This window comes from Corapipo altera, unplaced genomic scaffold, assembly GCF_003945725.1.
Source record: "Corapipo altera isolate COAL_440 unplaced genomic scaffold, ASM394572v1 61411, whole genome shotgun sequence".
In the NCBI taxonomy this organism is placed as follows: Eukaryota; Metazoa; Chordata; class Aves; order Passeriformes; family Pipridae; genus Corapipo; species Corapipo altera.
In genome coordinates, this window is record NW_020884875.1 from 7,715,201 (window position 1) to 7,739,969 (window position 24,769).

A 24,769-nucleotide genomic window follows, 5' to 3' on the forward strand; every position below is an offset into this window, starting at 1 on the left:
TTAGAAGAGACTGAAAAATAAAATATTAATTTTATAATGTCTGTGCATATCTATGATTAACCGTGTTTTTTATTGTGCAAATATAACCTAGTTTCTAATCTTCTTAGGCTATAGATAAGGCTGTAGAAATTTAGAAACTAATTCATTAATTCATTTGCTACCCATTCAGATTTCAATTAGTATTTCCTGGCTGGCTTTGACTACCCCTTTGTCATGCCAGTGGGCTGTGTAACTTCTGCTAAATGCCTTTATTTTCGAGCTTTTATACAAATTCACTTCAGTCATGACACATTGATTTTCAGATTGTGACAGAAAGGTTTGGAGAAAATATGCGCGATAAGAAAGTATATAAATCTAACACATGTAAATACTATCTCATTTGCTGAAAGATCTGTCAATTACTTAAGACTTCTTGACCATTTTACTTACTTGTAACTCCTGCAAATGTGCATTTGGCTAGTTCAGTGTTTTGTGTAAATGATTTTGTATCTGAGTATTCTATGCGAATATTCTGTACATCTGATACATTCTTTCTGAAGTAATCTTCTGTTTGTTTTAGGAGTTATTGGCTGTTAGTCTTTGAATATATTGTGTTATATACATAATCCCAACTTGAAGTATTAATGGTTCTTCAACGTTTCTAAGATCAGTGATCACATGAAAATGAGGTTAAACTGTTCTTACTTGTAACTGCATATGTATGCTCTTACAAGTGAAGTGTCTTGTGTTGCCATAGCAAAGATTTCAGTATTTATCTGAAAACATGGGAACAAATAATTATGAAGCAAACCAGTCAATATAGTCAGTCTTTAGCAGGAAAAAACACTTCTCTAAACTATAAAAGGTTTTAATTACATCTGAAGAGGCCTCAGTGTGATCTTCAGTAGAAAAGTCTACGTAAATTATTTGACTGCAGTGGTCTGTCAAAAAAAACCTGGAGAACAAGGCAAATCAGATAGTTGAAGTTAATTAGTGTTGTGTGTGCATCATGAATGCAGAGAGGCTTAAAAGCTACCAGAACTATTCCAAATAACATTTTGGGAAATAATTTCTGAGTTTGGCTCTACTGTGTGATTTGACTGTGGGATCTGGAGAATGAATTTTTACATGTTTTATGAAAGCTTGCAGCAGAATAAGAAGTGGACTATTTTTGTTAAAAACACGAGTCACAAGTTGTGGTAGCAGTTAGAAAAATACACTTCGTTAATTTTCCATGTCAATTTATTCACAGTGTAGTACTCAAGTTATAGACAATTTTTTAAAAGGTACTGTTCTAACAGTAAAATCTAGTAACTTTCCAACATGGAGAAGAGTGGTAATCCTGAGACTTGTATAGGATCAGACCTAATTAGACACCTCTTCAGCTTTTCTGGAGATCTTCTGTATGAGAAGAAAGTAATTTTGTAGTTTTGTTTTGCTTTGTAGATAAATAGTTTATGAAATTAATTATCCATGATATTGTTGGAAAAAATATATTAAAGCAAGTGTATGAAGTATAATATTATCAGCATGTAGGAGTTATATACTTATAAAACAAGTAAGTATCAATCATATATCTCTCAAGACTGATTAAAAATATCTAATCTTGAGGATGTAGGTATGCTACACTATATTCTTTGCCTGATGGCATATCTTGAAAAAATAAAAATGTTGCATTGCTTAAAAATAAGATGTAAAGCTAAAGAAGGTACTTTGAAAATGAATTGCAGTTTCTATACAAGTTCTTATTTTACTGCATTAAATACTTAATAATAAATAATAGTGTGAAGTTTAGCTATTAATCAGATTAATCTAAGTCCTAACTGGTATCAGTTTTAAAATAACTTCCATTGAAGTACTTGTTGAAAGCATACTGAAGGAATGAACTGCATTAATCACTTCATTATGAAATAAAATGTTTTATGCAGATGTTACTTTGTGTTTCCTCAAAATGTCAAATTTCTCCATATCAGCTTGCCAGGAAGGGAAAAAGCTGATAGAAGAAGCCTGGGGAATGTTGTAAGGTTTTTTTTCCCTATGAGGAATGGCAGCCTTGCATATCTTTCTGGTACCTGCTAATTTAAAAAGCAAATTAAAATACTATTTCTCTACAGAGTAGCTTTTAATATCTGACAATCAGTCTGCTGTGTACTAGCTTACAGTTTGAACGTTTTATTCTTTTTCTTTGACAGTAGTAGAACCAGATGTAGATTCGGATTCCCCACAGTGGCTCCCCTTTCAATATACTGAGTGTTCGCTATCAGACTGCTACCTACTGGTTTTTGGTTTTCAGCAGAGAAAATATTTAGTTTGCAGGCATGTGTGGAAAAGCTGACATGCATGAGGCAGTTAGCGGTGATTGGAGACGATGTGGCCTGACTGATTTGCAAAGCTAACCAGTGAACTTTCAGTGCTATTTTTTGTCATTAATAATCCAAGTCAACTGTAGAACATGGAAGTTTTTCTTCAAGTTGCTGAAATCAAACCTTTCATATTGATATCCAAATGGGAATAATTTTCTCAGTATTTTAATCTTTCATTTTTATCCTGTATATATCATTACACTCATGTAAATAAATACAGTTCTTTCAAAACAGTAATATGATCAGCAATTATAAATTTATATGGAAATATGTAATTGACTTTTTCTTTCTTTTTTCTGCTGTAGGGCGGATTATACCAGAAAGAAGATTTGTAGAAGCAGTAAATCGTGAAGCATATCAGTATCAAATGGGTGACTTTCCAACAGAATGGGAAGGTAAATCCTGAATAAATTGGGTTTATTTCAAGATGATTTTGCCATTGAATATAGACTGTATTTTTAATGGAATGTCTGACTGTGTGAATAGGTTAGTTGTTATCTTTCATTGTAAGTAATGCAGGCTTTTATTTCACTGCATAACAATTATGAATTCTTAAAGTAACCTCTTTATAAGGAGGATAAATTTTGTTTAGGAAGTCAGTACTTAGTAAAAGTAAAGTTTGTATGGTCATGATTTACTCTTGTTAAAGGTGAAGATATTTGTTCCTGAGAGGGGTATGATTGAATAACCATACAAAATGTGTTAAACCTCTGTATTATGTCTTCACTGTGCTGTTTATTTGTAGGACAGTTGAATTATTGGTGGCACAGTGATGGGGCTTGCTTCTTTTATGGTAATATTTGGTCTCCTATAGTTTTCCTTGCACAATCTAGTAGGGAGTTGTAGAACCTGTTAATAATTAGCCATTTTATCCCACTGCTACTGATTAAAATCTAGTCTGAAAATTTGGGGCATAATAAAAAAATCAGGGAAGTTAGAGCATTTCCTTAGGATTAGCTGATCAGTCTTACAAGAAATATGGAAAAGAAAGAGGGAGTATATGTTGGCCTTTGAGGTTGGTAGGAACTTGAGCCAAGTGTGAGGTTAAATGTAGCTTGAAATCCAGGACTCTGCAGCATAAGCAAGGAACCCCTGAAATAGTTCACAGAGGCTATCCATCACTAAACATGCTTTTTGGGGAGAAAAATACCTAGGCATCTCCCAGAATTTGGTAGTTTTAAAGCAAACAACCTTTAAGCAGTATGTATTTAAACTATTGAATTCTGCTTGCTGTAACTTTGCATGAATTCAAAAATTGATTAAAAGTATTTGTGGTGGAAAAAATTGTTCTGATATACAGATGTTACTGTGGTTTTATTTGTTGGTGAGCTGCAAATGAATGGAGGCTACAACTCATTTTGAGGAAATATCTTGATATACTTGCTTTACCTCTTGGTAAAAATTCGCTTTCCCTTACGCTCGATGTTTGTCTCTGAGGGAGATGATACTGAGCTTAGAGAAAACCTCAGTCCTGTTATATCTCTTCAGGGAGTCAGTAGAGAAGTATAAAATGTTCTCATCTCGAATTTTATCAGTCATTACATTGTCAATTCCTAGGATTTTTGTTGTGATCAACTGAGGCTTGTATTAACAGCTGAAAGCTTCTCAAATGTGCTTCAAGCCTATTAGCAGCATTTGCCAGATATAGTAAAACCACTGTATCAACAGTTTCTATCTTCTACTTCTGCAGTACCCACAGTTGATTGGCAAGTCTTAGTCTAGTTGCTCCTGGTTCTTTTGTCAGTTCAAGATAACCATCTTCTGAAGGAGAGCAGCAGCCTGGTAGGCTTGTCCTTATTAAATCATCTGGTACTTGAATGGGTACCTACTTAATCCAGCTTTCTGAAGGTTTTCTTCTTCCTCATCCAAAAGTTCTTCAACCACCACTGCTCATCTTAGTTCTGTGTCACTGTCACGCAAACAACTCTGCAACACAGACACCAGGAAGCATATATAAAGCCTCAGGTAACGCTGCTCTACTGTGAATGAACTCTCATCCAAGACCTGCTGCTGCTTTTTAAAGTCAAAAAATGTAATTCAGCAGTTTCTGTCTGCACTTGGCTAGAGTTAATAGGAAACAACATGAAGAATCAGACTGTCTCAGATGGGTGTGGGCTAGATCTCCTTTCACAAAGGGTCTGGGACTGGCTCAACCAACTTGCTATGAAAACCCGTTGCTTAGGATTGCTGAAATCTGTGTTGCACTAAGAAGCCTGTGCTTTGTCTCTCTTCAGAAACTTAGCACAAATCCTTGTGATTTGACGGTGTGGTGCCTGGGAGGGTACAGCTTTTTGGAAGGTTGTTTTATGGCAAGACAGGGACCTTAGAATCAAATGTCAGGTCCCTGCATATGGACTTGCCTAAACAGCTGCAGCTGCCAGACTAGAAATACACTTTTCAAATCAAGGCATCCTGTTCTGGTTTGCTTTAAAGAAGGGGGGATGAACTGACCAGTCCCATTTTTTTCAGGTACTTTTACAATTCTAATGGTTAATTTCCTCATCTTTGTACCTGTGGGGTTTTTTATTTGTGATTTTGTCATCAAATAGAAAGAATTCACAGAGGAAAGGAAAAATTGCACTGTGCAGGTCGGGTAATGGTCTTTTCCCCTTAAGTATTTCTCCTGGTTTCAGCCGAGGATGGGGTTAATTTTTTACAATAGCCAGGAGGGGATGTGGCTGAGGGGACATGGGCAGACCCTAATGTTATTCTGTACCACCTCACCTCATCACCAGGCAGGGGGGAAGTAACTCTGGCTTCTGAGAATATGGGCAGGGCCTCTGGTTGGGAAAAAACCTGGGCACATTTGTTGGGTCATTGAGCATTTTGCATGTAAATCACCCTCTCTTTTGTACACTTTTGTTATTGATATTGTTGCTGTTACTGTTCATTTTCTTGTCTCATTGCTGTTTCCAGTATATTGTTGTTATTTCAACCTATGATCTTTACCTTCTGGGCCTCCAGTTCACCTCTCCGGCCACCCAAGGGGCAAAGAAGATGGCAGAGAGAGAGGGAGAGGGAGCAAGCAGCAGTGTGATTTGGAGAGTCTCTTTGGGAGAACTAAATGGAGAGTACCATTCCACCACAGTACTGAATTTTTCTAGGAAGAAGAAATACATGCATGTTTTTTCCCCCTGTGCATTCATTGAGCAGAATGGGTGTGTAGTGCATGCTTCAGAGAGAGAAAGTATTGGAATTCTAGAAAAAAGGTTAACCTGTATTTTTTTGTCCAGTGTCCCCAAAGTTTTGTGGACGCATAATTTTAAAAAGCCAAAATTGGTACTTCTGCTGTGGGTATGGAGGCTGCTCAAAGAACTATTATGCTTTTGCTACCTATTGGGGTGTGAGCTGGGGATGTAGGATGCTCTGATTCAGTTCATCACTACTTCTTTTCTGCCTCCTGTAAAAAGAAAAATTCTCAATGAGTAAAAAATGGGAAAGAACAGAAAATGTAAATAATTTAAATAATACTATAGAGGCTACTTTATCTGAGTGGGAACAATTTAATTCAAGATTTTTAGACATTCTTTGCTGAAAGGCTCATTACATTTCTGTCCCTATTCTTCCCTCTTTTAAGTCTGGTCTAGAAGTTTCCCAGGCCAATGAGACCTGTACTGAACTTTCACTCTATATATTTTGTCAAGACTCTTGAAAATATCCCAGTGTATTCTTTCTGTGGGTGTTCACTTTTTAATCCATGCTGTCATTGATGCTGATCATTCCAGCAAATAGCCTGAGACTTTGCAGAAGGTGTTCTAAAATGCTTGATGTTTCCTCTGAACAATAGAAGATGAATATAAGGTTAGAAGGTTGTATAGTATTTCTTACTTCTGCTTTCTCTTTACTCTTGGACTCTCTGCTGGGCACGTGCTTACATCTCCAGGGGCCTCCTCTCCAAACCCTGTGTACGTACTTTGACATCCATGGCCTCTCCACCTCAGTTTTGGTTGGCTCAGCAATAGCAGTCTCCTTGCCTATCCTTCTCAGGCTTTTTACTTTAAGCACTGTGCTGAAGTTTCTGTTGTCTTATCTCCTCTCCTTTTTCTTGGGATCTGTGGGATCACTTATGGATAATTCTTAATGACCACCTGATTTAAAAGCTCCCTTTCCTTCTCCTTGTTTCCACCCTACATCACACTGTATGAACTAGAAAAAGAGACCTCTTGTGACCTAAATTAATAAAAGTACCATCCCTGGAAGTACTTAGGGGCATGAGTTGTCTGAGGAGAACTTGCACAGAACCAGGGACAAGGGATAGTGTAAGGAGTGGGAACAGGCTGTAGTGAAATTTGAAGAGGGTCTTGCTTAAATCTCATTGTATACCTAAGACATTCAACTTGGACAGCTGGACTGATTTTGGTGGTGTGTTTATGAAGTTATAAACACATAATACGGTAACAGAGATCAAGTAGAAAGCAATAAAACAAGTGCATAAACCAGTCATCCAGATTACAGACTCTGAAGAGGATGTTTATGTATTAGTCTTGGGAGCTTACTGAATATAGCAACAAGGGTTTACTCCTGAAGAACTTGTCTAGAATTTTTCTCCTAAAGCTGTTAGTTTTAAGTGCTCTGCAGGATTGAATTTTCTACATTCTCAGACCTGTGAATTTTACAAAAGTTTTGAAATGTCCATTAAGGCTTTCATAAAACTGAAACACAATCCCATGTGCTATCCTTAGTGTTAGCTCTTTGTACACATAAAATTCAGTTAATTTTTATTGTAAAAATCTAAAAGTGTATTTCCTTTTGTACTATAGTTTTGAATTTAGAACGCAATCCATATGTATAAATATAAATATTGCCTGTTTTTGTTCAGGTGAAGCCTACATTTTACTAGAAAGTGGGAGTGCCTTCTTTTCCCTAGGCATGTATGGATGCACACAATAGATAACTGTTCTGCATGCTAGTTCTGAATGTTCACCCACTGTAGAATGTGTAATTTACCTGCTCAGGACATGTCAGTAGTGCTCCTGAGAGGAGAGTTTTACATACTACAGAGATTCATGAGATTGCATGCTTCATGCAGCATTTTTTGCCATGTACTCCTAGTAACTCTTTTTTTTTTTTTCCTGGTAATATTTAGTGATTAATAGGAGTCTTAATTTGCATGTTCACTTTCACGGTCATTACAGTGTGTTATCTGCCAGTAGGAGTCTTAAAGTTCAATGAAAATCTCATGCATACTAATAGGAATGCAAATGATTGCTGATGAAAGAATGTAAAGGTGTTGAGGTAGGAAATGTCCAGCTGTCTTGCAGAATTCCTTAAATTTGTTTTAGACAAAGGTAGCATTAAAATGCATACAGGATGCAGGAAGTGCCATCCAGATAAAATTAGAAACAGCAGTTTTAAATGGAGTCAATGAATCATTTTGCCAAAGCTTTGCAGTGCAGGGAAGCACGTTTTGGTTGCACTCAGTATGTGCATGTTACCTTCTCTATCAGGTTTAAAACATCTTGACTGTCAATGGTGAAGGCGTTTCGTTTTGTTAGCTTGGGGAATGGGAGTGTTCATGTGGAAATTTTTTCCAGCTATAACTGTCACTGGATATTTGTCTGTTAAGTATATGCATGTGTGCATATTTTGCCCAAATAATACATAATAAAGCACCTACCTACCTACCTTTTTTCCATCAACAAATATTTGTGTGGTATAAATCTGTTCAGTAATTTAAACGTGCATGACCAAAAATATAATGAAAGTTGTAAAAAAAGATGTTAGAGCTTTTTTAATTACTTAAGTGTATACACTGACTATGTTTTCCAAAGAGAATGCAAAATGTCTTAATTTCAATGTATCATTTACTTTGATTTTGTTAAAGCTAGTGCAACCTCAGTAGTAAATGACTGGTTATATTTTTTATACATTCATTCTTCTTTTGTTATCATGAATTTCTCTTATGCCTGAGCTATGTGGTGTTGGTGCTTTTTTGAACCATGTGTTGGGTGCTCAAAATTTTATTGATAACTTAAAAATTTGAATGTTTTTTTAAATTTTTTCTGTCTGAAAGAGAACCACCTGAAAAATGGTGGAGATTGAATATATTAGAGTCCTCCTATTCTGCTTCCCAAAGATCGAGGAATGGTCAGGTGAATTATTAGTAAAATATATTGCTTTTGAAAGACTGATAAGACTGTTACATGCTAAAGTTCAGTATATTAAAATGTACTGAATTCAGATGATGTTTTCTTTGCTTTTAATCTTGTAATGTATCTTGAGCTGTGCTTTATGTAGAATATTTGTGTGATGTATTTGCACAGAGGAATATGATATATTAAAACTAATTAGCTTGATTTTATGGGTATAAAAAGATTTTAGTAAGTTTTCTTACTGTGTTTCTCCCTCAGCTATGTTGCAGTGAAGAAATCTTTCATTAAACAATGATTTTTCTAATGCAGTTCATTAAAGATGTTACTTCTAGTAATTTGGGAAGTGGTATCAATATTTGTGCCATCAAGTTTTATTTACAGTTAGACTGAAAAAGATTTGTACTCCTGACATTTATTAGAAAAAAGGAAGGTTGATAGCTTCTATAAAACTGTGCATTCAAGTGTTTGTTATAACTGGAAAGAAAAAATAGCACAATATTAAACTGTGTGCATTATTTATGTATTTAAATAGATACAGTCTGATTATAGAATGTTTGATACAAGAAATCTTCCTAAATATATGGTTTATTTTGTTGCTTTTGAGTGTTGGTACTAACTGAGAACTATTAGTGACTTAAAATGTGTTGTGTAATGCTCCTTGCTTCACAGCTTCTGTTCACAGGAGGTGTGTCATTGTGTTACCCTTCACTGTTCTGTTTGTGGCTTGTTGAACTGAGGTAGATAAGCAAATGATAAAATCTTTTGCTAGAAGTATTCCATTCATCTGAAAATCATTAATCAAATAACTACTAAAAGTCACAGCTTCTATTAAAAGAAAATCTGTTGTAAGGGTTATATTTCAGCAGTAGTTTCTAACTGCAGCTTAATTTTTGTAGGATTTTAAATTTTTTCTTTAATGCTCAGTAACTGTAATCAGGTGAAGTTAAAATGCAGCTGGTGTTTTAAGAAAATACTGGCAATTTAAAAAAAAATATTTTTATGTGCTAAGAGCTGTGGGACTGAAAACAGTGGGACTGTCCTTCCATAGGTCAGAAGCAAGGCATGACAAGGTAGAAGATAATACTTTACTGGAAGTAATCTGTTAAATTTTGATGGTTTAAAACTTAATTTTTTATGAAACATTTTAAACTACAACTTTTCCTTTTTTTCCTCCAGCTCTATCTTTTATTGATTAGTGTCTAGTATACATACTTCACTATACTTGAAATCTCTACCACTTTCTTGCTTTTCTGGATGATGCTGGAACTGTTGCTGAGTATGGACAAAGTAAAGTTCTGTCAGAAGGAAAATCTTATGTGATAAGATTTTCTCCAATAGCATTGTTCATTATTTTTACAAAGAGTGTCTGCAAGAGTATCTGCTGAGAAGTGGCAGTCTCAGTTTAGTCTCTGATTTTGCCAGATTTTGCATTTTGAAATCCTTGGAGAATATAAATGTTTGAAAGAGCTACAGATACATGCAAAATGTCCTCTAATTCTATAGATTTAATAGAAAGGCACTTAGTTTTATTTTGAGTTGCCTTAATGGGCTGTTTTTCATTCCTTTAACATAGAACTTTTGCGGAAAGGGTGCTGTAGTCTGTTCAGAGCTGAGTTACTTCCCCACAATGGCAAATTTGGGTCTCTTTTTCGTTAGGACCTCTGAGAAGAGCTGGCAGGGACTGCTTTAAAGGAAAGTAGTTTGAGAATGTTATTTAAAAGTACACATCTTCAGGAAGCGTCAACTGATAGACAAGAACCAAAAATAATACCTTGCTTCATATCATTACAGGTATTTTAACATTAACCTTTACCATTAATCAAAGTTGTTGGCCTTGTCATCGTGGCTAAATTCCAAGCTATGTCATGCCATTTCATCTCTCTTAAATTGGTATTATGTTAATTGGAAGCTATTCCTCCTAAAACCAGTTTCATACTGCTGCTGAAGCAGAGTGGTGTTAGTGTATCACCTTTTATGTAATTGCATTTTCAGTAACAAGGTGGTGTTATGTCTCTGTGAAAGTTTTAATGTTTTTGACTTGTCTGACTCATTCCCTGGTTCCCCTCAAAATACAGTACAGATGGTATTAGAAAATTAAAATTTGGAATAGTTCCCTCTTAAAGTGTTTCTGAAACTTTATAGGTGGCTACAGGTGAGGCCAGAAATTTGATTGGGTGATAACAAAGTGTCATTTTTGCTCTAATTTTCAAGCACAGTAACAAAAATCTTAATTATCCAAACAAACACATGAAATAACATTTTGCTGTATCTCAGCACCTGGAACTGGCTTTCCTTATGTTTATCATTCTCTTTATTACTGGCCACTTGTATTCTGCTACTCATTAATCTGAAAAATATGACCAGAAAAGACAAACATCACTGAAATTTCCATCCCAGAACCTGCCAATTGTGTAGATTGAAAAGGCATGAAAAAATGTGACAGTAGTGATATTTCTAAAGAGTGATGAATATTATCCTGTTCAAATCAGGTAATTTCTTCTAAAGAGTGATGAATATTATCTTGTTCAAATCAGGTAATTTCTCTAAATAATGCCAGTAATAGCTGGAGCTATTTCATATAGTCATAAACTGAATAAAGTGAGACCTGACGGAGCCTGCAGGGATTCCATTCCTCTTCTGTCTTTTCCAGCATTAATTGACTGAGATGGAGGGATCCTTCCCTCAGTCACAGTACCTGTCCCTCTGTGCAGCCGGTAATCCCACACAGTCACAGGACGTACTGCAGTCCAGGCTCTGCAGCCCCTCAGTCAGGTTTGGGGCTGTGCCTGTAAAGGAATTCTAGTTGGCCCTAACATAAAAAGGTTTTTGGCTTTAAGAATGCCAGAAGCATATACAGGAGTCCATTTTCTCCAGAGTGGTTTAAGGCTGTACATACTTTTCAGCAGTCAGCTTGTCATTTTCACGGTGAATCTCAACAACAGGCCTGTGCAATGAGCCCTGCTTTTTAAGCCTTGTTTTGACAGCCAAGGTGGTATGTAAACTGTGTCCAAGCTCTCCACACAGAGGTGACACCATTCCCCACACCCTTCTTCTTTGACGACTGAGAATATTGACACAGGAAATAACATCTTCTGTCTACATTTTGGGAAATGACATGGTTTGCCAGGTTGTGTCAAATTTTATTGTAATTTTTTCATAACTGTTTATTTTCTGCTACAAATTTGTCATAAGTTTGAGTTTTAATATTCTGCGATCTCTGAAATAATCCATTTGATTTTTTTTTTCAGCATGGATAAGAAGAAAAAGAAAGGATCCACCCACCATTGAGGTGAGAAGAAATGTCTTTAAATTTTCAATTGTTATAATGAAACTACAATAATTAATTTATAGTGGACTCTTCTCTGCAGTAACTTGACCCTTTTGGGGAAGAATTTAATATGTTCCTTGCCTAATTGATGAAATTATACACAGACTAAATATCTAACACTTAGAAAAAAATAAAACAAATGGATATACAAACTCCACTGTTCTTTAGTCATCATCTGTGTGAATTCTTTTAAGATGGTCTACATAGGTTTTTTAAAATGATCATGGTGATTCAAGAGTCTCTTTAATTAAACAAATTCTGAAATTACTGCCATAACTTTTTTAATTCAGGTCCTCTGTGCATTAATGGAAGGGTTTTTTCATGGTATTTGACATTAAAATGTAGGTTCCAAATCCATCTGCCAGTGGATTCATCAAAACAGGAAAACTAATTTTACAGTGCTAATGAGATGGGGGAGTTGCAGCTATGTCTTTTTCCATAAGATGACACAGGGAAATGTCTCACAGTCTTTCATGCTGGTAAGTTTGTAAAGGGAGGGACAAGTTTGACTGCTGATCTCTGTTATACAGATGCACACACACACATACACAACTTGCCAGGATTTCTATTACAAGTTGCTAAGCACCAGCTAGGAATGAGAAGGTAGATGAGGACATGTTTTGCTATGGAAGGTTCAAACTGACATCCATGGAGGCAGATACTTGACTTGCATCAGGAATCTGCGTCAAGTTCAGTGAAGCTGTGTTGGCATCTCTAGCCAAAGATTTGGCCACTGAGATCTGGAATGCGCTGGTTTGTGAAAAGTTGCCCTGACTGCCTGTGTGTTGAGATAACCTGGGGAAGGTTGTCAGCTGATGTTTAGAAGATGTACTTCATTGAAACACGCTCCCACATAAGATACAGCTTTTCAACTAAATCTCTCTGTCCCTGTTTCACACTTGCCACTGAGGATGTAGAGACAATAAAGGCTATAATACACCCCTGGATGAAAGAAGTTTAATTTAATTTATCCTTAAAGCTATTTGGGGAAGTCCTAAGTGTCAGTTTGGGTTTTTTTAAAATTTTTTTCCCTTCCCTCCTCACCCTAGTTACTTGTGCAGAGTCATAGAACTAATACTACAACAGTTGTTCCATCGAAGTGTGGACTGAGTTCCTGAGCTTTGGCTCATACTAACTGCACGCATACAACTTTTATTGTTGAAATTACCACTTAATGTGATACTTGAAGATGAGAGGTGTTGTGAGTCTTTTGTTTTATCATTTCTGTGAGCCAGACTGTTGTGATAGTTGCGATGAGATAAACCCGTTCCAAGAAGGGCAGCCTTGGGTCTGGAATTGGTGCAATAAAGCTCCTCCTGGTGCTAGAGATGTTGGTTCATTTTTGAAATAGGGAGCAAGGAGTCTTCGCAGGTGAGAGAGCTGTGGAACAATGGTTTTCTAAATATCTTACCTTCCAAAAAAAGCAATTTACGGCGAATGAAAGATTCCTGGAACTAATGGTGGATTCAGAGTTACAGGACTGCTTATACTTTCAGTTTCATGAGGTAATAGATCTGAAGAAATTTAGAAGCTAAGTACTTTACCTGCAGGGCTGTATGTTGACCTTAACTGAGCAGAACTGATAGACTAGGAATTTAAAAATAGTTATCTTTTCAAGTAATCTCTAAATTGTTTTTTTCCTGTATAAGAAAAAATAGTTCAAATATATGTATGTTAAAAATTCTTTGAAAATAATGCTGCAGTCATATTTTAAATGATAGTGCAGCCTAATTTTTTTCTCTGTATTAGTGTAGGGCAATATCTATGATCTACTTTTCTCCTAATGTGAAACTGCTATATTACAAACCCTTACACCACAATATCATTATAAATATAATTATAGTAGTGAAGTGCATATAGAATATTATTCGATCCCTGTTTGTAGGACTGATTGGCTTTTGTGTTTTAGCCACATAAACTTTACTGGCTGCTATTCTGTATTATATACCCTTTTTGACTGTAAAGATGATACAGTAAACAGCTGTTTGACAGCTATGGAACAAGGGAATATTTGTGACCATATTTCACGTTGAAACCCTATATAACAAATCTCTTTGTTCTTTCATGTATTTCTCGTGAGACTAAACTATTTCTGAAAAAGGATGTAAAGCCTACAAATTTTGCATTGTTGCTTTAATGACGTTTTGCTGTCATATTCTAGCATCACAAAATATCATTTTAGTTCCTAAAGCATAAGTTCCTGGATCTGTGCCCATGCTCCTACCTTTGCAGCCTGTAATACCACTTTTTTAGATGGTTTTCCTTTTTTTTCTGTCCTCTACCCTTTATTAAAATTTCTGTTCCAGTTCTGTTAGCCTACCATCCCCCTTTTGTATTGTATGTTTGGGTTTTTTGTGTTTGTCAAATTTGTCTTTTATTCAACTCTTGGCTATTGATATTAGAGGTTACCAGACTGCTCAGGTTATCAGATCTCATAATGAGCTCTATGATCAATTTTTAATTGAAAATATTGCAGAGATATGGCTTCACAAATCAGCTGGATCTTACTGATCACGCTGATGACCATATTCTGGGAACTAATAGTTTGGTAAATACTGTAGGCTAACAAAATGTCATTCATAATCTCATTTGAATGAGAATGAATGTGAATTGTCCTTCCTTACCAGTGGTCCGAGTAGTTGGGTCATGATACCTGCTAAGGCTGTTGACAGTGTTCTTGAGACTTGATCATGTTTTGTATTCAGGCCATTCTTTCTTCTACAAACACCTAACTGATCTTTTTTGATAGTTTGTTTCCATTATAAAGTTTTCAGAAATTGCTTTACATCTCCTTCTTTAGTTTCTCTCTCTCTCTCTCTTTTTTTTTTAATGGAAGAATACTCCAGTGACTTCACAGGTCAACTTGTTCAGTGTTAAATGTGCCATGTCCTTAATGGTTTGTTTCTGCCTTGTGCTCCCACACCTTTTTCCCCATTTTTGGAAGAAATCACTTAGACTTCTGTATCTGGCTAGACATAACCCAAGAATTATGCTTATCACCTTGGTTATTTCTAACCTGACCAGTTACATCAGGCATTTTAGTGCTGGAAGCCTTGGGCTTTAAAGCCAGCTTCTGGAATACTGGTTAACAGCTGCTTGCCTTTTAAATAATTGTAGCTTGAAATACGCCAAGTCTCAACTCAGTTATGGTAAGGGCGATAACTTTGCAAATTAATGCAGATCAAGTTGTTTCTTATCTTCTGCTTAAACATATTCTGTTCCTATGGTAATCAGGGAATCCATCTTGATATAGAATTTTGGATCATGCTTGCACCTAGCGTAAGCATGTATGTATATACATACACATACTGCTTCATAACAGGTAAGAATCTGAGCTTCACTATGTATATTTTTGCATTACTGTAACATTTTGTCATCAATGCCTTTATATATGTTTTGAGTATGGTCGTATACGATTGGCTGAGGAATATTTGTCACTACCTTTATTCCTATGAAGCTGTAAATTATATTTTAACCAGTTTAACAAGGAATGAATAATGAAGTAGACTAATACATTTCTTTATTATGTATATAGGAAACTAAATGTATGTAGCAAGTTTTCTGGCAAATCGGAAATGTAATATCTACTGGACCACTGTGGCTATGTCTCACACTTAGCACTATCACGGATAGCATTATGTAAATATAATTAAAAATAGTAATGAAAGAAATTCTTATTTTCTATTGGTAGTGGCTGGATGCATAGGATACTTGTGAGTTCTGGTTATGGTACCACTTGCAACAGTGTACTTGTATCTCTGCCTGTCTCTCAACACACAGCCAGGTTTTGCCCACATAGATAGTAAGAGTCATGTCAATTGGTTTAGTTTAGGTATATTGTATCTAAGACTCTGAGTCTTCAGCTTCTAAACCTAGAAGGAACTAAGAGACATATTTTTAAGGAAGTAGCAAACATTAAAAATATTAGGCATATAATGAGTTTTTAAGACTTTCTGTGCTTAAATTCTATTTGATTTTTTTAGTATTTTCCTATTTCAGAGGGCATCAGATTTGTAGCAGCTTTTAAAGAATCCTACTGTGCCACGGTCCGTGGGGGAGGAGTGAAGGGCCACGGCACTGCACAAAGGGGTTCAAGTGAGGTTTGGGGTGCAATGCTGGTTTAATGAGGGTGTGCAAGGGTTTTATAAGCTCTGGCGTGGAATGCACCAAAAAATGGGGTGAAGCATGAGACAGGGAACCAGGGAAACGAATAGGGATAGGGACTCAGGCGAAGAGGGAGGAACTAGGGAGGAACCAGGGGAGGAAAGGACGAATGGTAGCTCTCTCCTCTCTGCAGCTTCTTCAGCCAGTCAGAGGGAGAAGCAGGGAACAGGCACCACACGGCATGCCTGGTCAAGCCCGGGTATTACAACCGTAGGGGGAATCATACAGTGCACATATTTATAAACACATAAGAACTGTAAAGTCCATATAATAAAGTCCTTTCAATTACTGTATATCTTTTTCCACACCTGGAATCGTTCCCATTCTGATTCTTGCTCTTCCACACTACTGTCTGTAACACAAGGTACCTGAATGTATTTAGAAATCTAACCCTTATTTTTATCTCCAGCAGACACACTGCTTCTGATAATGTCTTGAGGTTTAAGGGTGTCCGAGTAACTTGGCATGGTTTAAGGTCTTGTCTGTAGAATGGAGATAGAGGTAAAATTATAGACTGTCTTGAGGTGCGAGAAAACTAATGAGGAGACCTGCAGTTATGACAGTGCCAAGAGAAACTGGTATGGAGAAAAATGTGGTTTATCTCTGAACCCAGCGATGTGGTATTCTTCAAGTGGTAGATGTGAGCACAGGGCTGCACAGCCATGAAGCTTCTCATTTTGAATTGAAACCTTTCTGTTGCTGCGTATGCCTGTGTATGTTATGCTTATATTTTGTGGGAAGTAAAGTAGAATTGCATGTTCCTTTAATTAGTGTCAAGATCTGAAAACAGTTTGAAAGAGAAAACCACAGTAAATGACTGCTTTTCTCATGCATTATGTACTTGTTACTCAATTAATGAATCTCAGTGACTTCTGAATTTCACAGTTGGATAGAAGGTGAAATGTTAAAAAAAGAAACTTTTTGTGACAATGCCCGTCTTCTTTCAAACTATTTCTAGCATTTCCATAATTATCTCTTTTGACAAACTCCTTGTCAAGGGAGAAAAAAACATACTTCAGTGAGTTGTGATAAGCCTAAAGTTTCAGTGATTGTTTCTTCCTCTCACCCCCCTGAATAATTACAGTGAAATTACATTCTATTTTGTTCCCACAATGCGTACACACTTTTCCCATTTGTTTGATCTTAAGTATTATTTATTTGAGAGGTGGTATGATCAAAATTAGCTTCAGTCATAGAGATCTTTTTACACAAAATTCACATTCCTTTAAGGAGAATGGAATGCAGTTTAGAAAAATGCTTGGTTTGGCATTGTTGGGATTGCATGTTAGAGTTTTGTCTCTGTCTGCTTTCAGATGCTTCAGCTGAGAAGTTTTAAAATGAGAACTCTGACATGGAGATTGTACATTCTTACACAAAGAATAGGGCTTAGCAAATGATTATTTTACTTGTGAAGCCACCAAAAGCCGCACAATATGATTTACAGTTCTGTAAATCATAAAAAAGCACAGGGATAAACATGTCTCTGAGCAAAATATTCCTCACCGTTGTTGTCCAGGATCACAATCAGGATTTGGGCCTATTCAAATAACTTAGGTTGTAGTAAGTAGCGTTTTTTTGCATAGTAAATTGGGCATGATTCCAGGGAGGATTATTACTCTGTGAAAGGGCAGTAAAATTTGACAATATAAAGAGCTGAGCTGCTAAGGTCTTAAATAAAAGGGAGTGGTCAGAGAAGTCAATAAAAAAACTCAAATTGAACGCTTGCAGAAGCCATCATCTTTTAGATTTTAGGTTTTTTCCCTCTTGTTTATTTTCAGGTTTGAAACACAGGTGCTTGTCAACCTGCACAGAGGAGTATTGAGGCACCAATTTGTTCTATTCCTTCCAATTTGCCTATGCTGCAGATCCAAAGCCTGCAGAGGGGGGAGCTGCTGCTGTTCTGCAGCTCCTATCCGTGTGGGAGGGAGTGCATGGAGCATTGGTTCCATCTCCTAATTCACTGTCAGCACAGCTGAATGGGGGTGGAGGGCGAAGTAAAGTGTACCAGGAAAAGGGCTGGTACAGACTATATCATATGTAGACTAAGGGGAATGCAAGGAACAAACTGCAGCTGAGTCACAGCAACAGTTCCTTGTTCGCTTGTTAGCAAATCCAGATATGCCTTTCTAATCCAAACTGCTCCTCTGTTTTTGCCATGCACTGACAGCCCTTCAGTGTGGTGATTGTTTCTCATTCTCAATTTGGTACTGCTGAGCTCATGTTCAGTGGCTGAGTTATCAAGACCTGCCCTGGATCAGAAAATTCAGTGCTTCCCAGAGACAAGGTCCTCTCTCTGCCTCCTACTCTTGAAATATGATGTAATAGCCAGTTATTTCATCTTGTCTATTTAACTTGTCAAACCGGAAAATGGAGTTTAGGTAACTAGTTTGGTGATACTGTAAAAAATGGTGATTCAGCTTAACTTAGCACTTTGCCATATATTTAGTCAATTTGATAATGAAGAAAAATTCTAATGTGTTAAACTGTCTTATAACAATCCATGTTTCAAATACTGTGCCAAAGCAACCATTTATTATTTTTTATCTTTTTGCCAACTTGTATGTATGAATTTTTAACAGGCAGAGTTCAAAGTTCAAGTACATTAATGATTAAACATAAAATGATTAAACCCAAATGCAAGTATTCTATGAATATGCAGTGTCTGTATAGTTCAAACAAAGAGCATTAATCTGTCCAGATGTTTCTCAGTTCTGGCATCAGAACCCTATTCAAATCAGGAGAAATCATTTCAGCTTACATATATAAGATAACTTAGGAAGTTGGAATGGTTTCTAAAACAACATAAATAAGCTATTTATTTTTAATTTAATCAAAATACAAATCCATCTGAAATGAATGTGACACCTTGCTCGTAGTTAATAATAAATACAACTCTTGTATTTATAGAGTTAGGTACAATGTCTTTAGAAAACCTTCTGGAAAGAACAAAACTAAAACAAGTGCGAGTCTGTTAAAATAACCTTTTAAACAATTCTGTTTAGAGATTGTTACATTGGTACTCTGTGTCTAGATACCTGCATCCTTAGAGCTACATTCATAACCTCATGTTGCCCTATGCCTTTAGTAGTTTGAAAATGCTCTGTGAGAGGCAAGTGATGGTGTAACTGATGCTGGCTTGAGTCCAAGAGGGAAACAGTGAGGAAGTAAGTGGAGGGGGAGGAATATTTCCTCAGATTGTGGGGTTTGGGAGGTGCTGCAGGATAGAAATTATTAGGTACAGGCTTTTACTGTGGAGAAGTCTTCAGCAAAGGCTAGTCACTCACAAGTGAGATCCCAGCTGAAAGAATGAGTGAGTTTAGAGAACCCTCTTTTGTTTTGTGACATTTTCCTGCTAGGAGGAATTAATTTTATTTATTCTGTAAAGCTACTAGTTTATTCACAAAAGTGACAATATAAGATCCTTTAAGAGTGAAAGAACACTGCATTCCAAATGTTCACCCTACAAAGCAGGTCTTCCGGTACTGTGCACAGGAACAGATTTCCCAGAGAAAGTAGGAAGTCTCCCTCACTGAGGATATTAACTGTCTGGATGCAATGCTGTGCAATGTGCTTTAAGTTGACTCTGCATGGGCAGGGAGGTGGGACCAGATGATCCACTGTGGTCCCTTCCAACTTGATCCATTCTGTGATTCTGTGATTTTAGGTATTTATTTATTAATCTTGTGTGTCTTCAGCTTATGCACTAGCAGAGTCAAGGTTGCACATCTGTTTGTAGCAAAGCTACGCCCTGTGGCACAGATACCTAATACCACAGGCATAGTGAATTACAGGAAGACATGCAAGTGATAAATAGCTATAAGTATCAAGTCCTACACAGAAAACAATGCAAGAGGTAGCCTTATTTTTAATGTATTTTCACATTTGTTGATGACTGTACCTAATTTCTTAATTTCTTCTTTTTGCTCCAATAGAACAGTGAAATGGACACCACAATGCAATTTTGCTTCAACAATATGATCAAAATATTAAGAACATTCTAAAAAAGTGTTGAATTTGAGGTTGGTGAAAACCAATTAATTTTGCCACATTTTATCTAAATATCTGAAAATGGGGATTATAAAGTTAAGAAAAGCAACGACTGTTTAAAATATTTTATTACAACATTTAGTATTGGATTGGCTTGTGAATCATCTAATTATCTTTCTACTCTGTTCTTAGGAGATTCTTAGGAATGAAAATTATAGAGAAGAAATGAAACAGAAAATAAAAGATGTATCTGAAAAGGATAAGCTGCTTCAGTCCAAGGAATACAAGGAGGGACTTGTTGCTGAACCAGGTCATACTCAGGTTAAAGGTCATGCATCTGCCCCTTACTATGGAAAGAAGGAGCCTTCAGAAGATCCCACAAGCACTGCAAATACCTTCCAGCCTGGTGCCTGGATGCCACCAGGCAGTGGTAGTAGTCAAAATAAATGAACAATTGTATTGTACAGATATTGCTCATGGATAAATGTTTTAACAGACAACATAAAGAGCTTTATATGACAGTGTGCAATGAAGTGGTATTAAAGCAGTTTAATTTACTTTTGCAGAACTATTCAAATGGGCTTTATCATGAAAAACTGATGTAAAATGTTTGGGTTTAGTGAAAAACAAGATGTGTTACTAAGTTAAGTTTGGTTTTGACAGTTGCTGTTCATCAGTTAGTCTTGAATTCAGTTAGAATGTTGTCTAACTTAATTTCCCTAAAAAAGTCTAAATTGTTTTTTCCTTGAATACTAATTATTTTTTAAATTGTTTTTGATGTAATGGTCGGTACGCTTACAATTTTCCCAAACCTTGGCCAAGATATCCCTTTAGAATAACTCCCTTGTCAGTGCCAGTCTGCTCTCCACTGGCAAGCAGATGGAAAAGCTGATTTCATTGACAGGAATCACTGTGACACAACACTGATTACACACTGTATTCATCATAGAGACGTTCTTGTAACTTAAAGAAAACAGTCAACATATCTGAATGTTTGATTTGAAGCCAACAATTTGCACGGGATAAAATCAGTTAAACTACATATAGCTGCTGTAATAGAGGCTGGAAGTACTTGATAAAGCTGCTGCAAAATAATTCGAGGTTTGGGACAAGGGACTGTCATGAATATTTAAAGAAAAAAAATAAAATTAGTTTTTATTTCTGGTGTATCCATGGACTTCCCTGAATGATTAGATCATTTTGGCCACAGTTTAGATACATAAAATGTATGGATTATTTGCTTAGAGAGGATGTTTGAGAACTTCGAATAAAAATAAAAACACAATTTTTTTTCAAAAAGTATCAAATTTATTTATGGAGTTTATCTCTCATCAGTTCTCCTCCCTGTGTTTCAAGCCGTGTAGGTATCAAAGGTGGAACACATATATATTTGACAACACTTCATACAAAACATGGAGACATAATCTCACATATTTATAAAATGCCCAAATGTCATATTCTAATAATGCTTGCTTTCACCAACAAAATTGAAAGGGGATCAACTTCACATTTACTTTAAGTAATTTCAGTTAGACTCCCCACTTCTGATCCCCCTTGGTGTCAGCGAGGTCTATAGGTCTATTCATTTGAACAATGGTACTACTTTAAGGTTTTATTTTTAAACATAATCAAAGACTATCTCCTGAAATGCACAACTCTGTGCTGCTTGTTTCGATACACGCAAAATAGAAAAACTTAATGACTGCCACAAGCTCTTTTGAACTAGACCATGTAGAGGCCTTTGAAAATTTAATCTGTTCTGTTAAGAAACATAAATTGGAAATAAGGTTAAATAATTTGGCGTATTTCCTACACAAACCTTTTTTTTTTCTTCCAGTATACCAGCATTTTGCAACCGGTAAGGCAGCAGAGTTTCAAGGGCTATGAGAACAAGAATTCCACCTAAACTCAAAGGTCCTAGATCAAAGGTAGCCAGGTCAGAAAGTAGGAAGAACTACTGTCACCAGCATGTGCACTGTCCTCCCACAGCCACGTGCTACAGGTCACTAGGACACAGAACACTAGGCCAGCCGGGTCTTTGGTCTCACCCAGTTTATGGCTATTCTTTGAGGCATGAAGAATTTATGAAGGCAGAAACAAATTAGTTACAGGTGGAGAGCTCAGCTGATTGTTAGGAAAGACCAAACAACATAGTACTGAATTTTGTAGAACATGATGAGTGCCTTAAGACAAATGAAGCTAATAAGAACAAGCAATCAGTTTCCTAGAGTTTGGGCTGAATTTAAAGGCTGTTCATGGCTGGTAGCTCAGGAAACAGGAAGAGCTAAGGTAGGTTATTTTTGCAGGGAAGCCCCACCATCAAAGACACTGCAGCAGCCACCACAGGCACACGCAGCCATATACAGTGTCCTTAAAGGAAATCAGTCATCTCTGCTATCTAATTAAGCTACAGTTAGCTTATCTCTACGGCTCTGCTGAAGGTATGCCAAAACATGCATTTCTGTAATCCAGTTTATTATTCACATTTTCCCCTAAATTTGACAACTTTAAGACACTTGTTAAGTCATAGTTCGGCTAAGGAGAAAAACAAATTACCTCCAGAGTCACGCAACAGGGTAATTTTTTAACATAACATGCAAATTTAGAAAAGCAACCTGCACTAGAAACCACAAGTAGTAGATTTAATAAGTGTCACTTGGGCAAATTTGAACACAAATCATCAGGAAAAAAATACACTCAAAGTATTAAATTTCATACTTCAAGAAATAACAGGATCAAGTATCAAAGGACAGTTACAACACAAAACATAAAAGTGTTTCATTTAAAAAGTGGATTCTTTGCGCACAGCAGGTCATTTTTGCCCATTTAATCCTTCTTTGTTCGTTTGGCTTTTGCAATGTTCTCTTGGCGTTTCTGTTTCTTCTTTTGCTCTCGCTCCCTGGCCTCAATCATTTTTGCAAGCTTCCATGAAAGTGCTGCACTGATCACGAACAACGGCGTAAGGGCCAAGATCACCGTGGTAAGAAAGCCATAGGGGTCCTTTGCAGCCCACTCCACGATGTACTCAGCCCAAGCCTTAATATCGAACATCTTTTCTGTTCTTCTATTGGGAAAACCCCGTGGAATAATAAAAAAAATAATTTCTGAGTACTCAGAAAAATAAAGGCACACATACATGAAAACAAAACATAAGAAGTTCTACCTCTACATGAGGAAGAATATTTCTGCATTGCTGATGGCAGAGCACTGGAACAGGCTGCCCAGGGAGGTCGTGGAGTCTCCCTCTCTGGAGACATTCAAAACCCACCTGGACGTGTTCCAGGTGACCCTGCCTTGGCAGGGTCGTTAGACTGGATGATCTCCAGAGGTCCCTTCCAACCCTAAACAATTCTGTGATCCCTAACAATTCTCTGATAGTAAATACCGTTTTAATACAAATTGTCATCAAAAAGCAAGCCCATTTTTGCTAGAAGTTAAAAGTAGTGCATGCTATGTGAAAGCGTAACACAAAGCACTAACTACACTAACGCTAACGTTCAGCGTTTATAAAATAATTAGGCATTCCATCCAATAGAGCTGCAGACACTACCAAGAATAAATTGCTAAATCGAAAAAAAGAGTACGGTCTGGGGTTCTCTGGAAAAGAAGGAAAGCCAGCCCGGTTGGTTTCTCTCTCCATAGGTTTCACTAGGGACGGCAGGGAGCCCGGGCAGCACTTCAGACACTGAGCTGGCGGTAGCCGGGAAAACAGAAACCCGGCGGCGGTGTCGGCTCCACCGCGTCTCCCCTGCGAACGACTGGACCGACCCCTCCGTCCCTCCCGCCGCTCCCCTCGCCCTGTCCTGGCCGGCTCCACCTCACCTGGGCCCAGGGCACGCTCCGGGCCTGCCGAGCGGCGCAAGGGCGGCGCCGAGGTCCCTACAGAAAGAACACACGGGCCGTGAGCGGGAGGCGACACGCCCCACCCTCCCTCCTCCGGCCCCCGCGATACCGCGGCCCTGGACGTCTCCGGGGTTCCGAGCGGAAACAGGAAAGAGGCAGCTGAGCCGCCCCGCCCAGGCCGGGCGGGAGTGGGGTAGCAGAGCCCGCCTGCGGCGGGGATAGGACGGGCCCGCGGCGTTCCGCCCTCCCGAGATCTGCGCGGTGCCGCCTCACGGGCACCGGCCATGGGGAGGAATGGAGTGCGGACGAGGGACTCATCACTGCTTTGGGAAAAGGCTTTACGCTGGGAAAAAGGCATTCCAGAGGTACCCGGATGGGTAGTTCACGTTGTGGAATAATCTTTAGAGGCTGGAGTGCCGCTCGCCCTCAGGGAAGCCTGGCAGCGGCCGGTCGGGACGGGGCACCCTCCGAGAACGGCGGTGTGCTGCCGATCGGGTGCGTGGCACGATCGGAATCAGACCGGAGAGAGCTTGTGCCAGTACCTCGGCGGTATACCCCCGATATGTCGTGCATCTTTTGAGAGCCCTGACCCTCCGGCGGGCGCACAGTGCTGTCCTCGGGGGTACCAGCCATGCGGGAGCTGCTGTGGCTGTTGCGCTGATCCCCACCGAACTCACCTCAGCGAAAATAATTCGGTTGATCTCCGAATATTCTGAGCCTTTAATATGCTCATACTGAAAATTCACTCAAATTCAAAAATCTCGTGTTTGCCTTTGTGTGTTGCACCAAGTCTTTTTCCTTTCACACATACACTGATGTGAATAAAAACGTTGTTACGTTTTCGAAGCAAGAAAAAGGAGCTTATTCGCTTAGTGTATGAGAGGATCTTGCAGTCACCCAAATTGTATTGATCAATTCTGGAGTTTATTTCTCTGTAATGTACTAACAAATGCCACTGGGGCATTCTGGTTTTGTAAATCTTTTCTTTACATCAATATTTATATTATTTAAAG

The 24,769-nt window shown here is 37.7% G+C and overlaps 2 protein-coding genes across 2 annotated transcripts in view; one reads left to right on the top strand and one right to left on the bottom strand.

Annotated features, from left to right (window-relative positions):
- NDUFAF2 (NADH:ubiquinone oxidoreductase complex assembly factor 2) overlaps positions 1-20,432 on the top strand; it is a 45,720-nt gene extending 25,288 nt beyond the window's left edge. Inside the window, exons 2-4 of the mRNA XM_027634462.1 lie at positions 2,648-2,737; positions 11,683-11,723; positions 20,106-20,432. Coding sequence (XP_027490263.1) covers positions 2,648-2,737; positions 11,683-11,723; positions 20,106-20,363 — 389 coding nt within the window. The 3' untranslated portion in view covers positions 20,364-20,432. The remainder of the gene's footprint in view (positions 1-2,647; positions 2,738-11,682; positions 11,724-20,105) is intronic.
- A 766-nt stretch (positions 20,433-21,198) lies between these two features.
- On the bottom strand, positions 21,199-23,977 carry SMIM15 (small integral membrane protein 15). Its single transcript, XM_027634463.1, has 3 exons — positions 23,866-23,977; positions 23,736-23,792; positions 21,199-22,977 (listed from the first exon to the last, which is right to left on the bottom strand). The coding sequence occupies exon 3, from the start codon at positions 22,962-22,964 to the stop codon at positions 22,740-22,742; it is 225 nt and encodes a 74-aa protein (XP_027490264.1). The 5' UTR covers positions 22,965-22,977; positions 23,736-23,792; positions 23,866-23,977; the 3' UTR covers positions 21,199-22,739.
- Between the last annotated feature and the right edge of the window lie 792 nt (positions 23,978-24,769).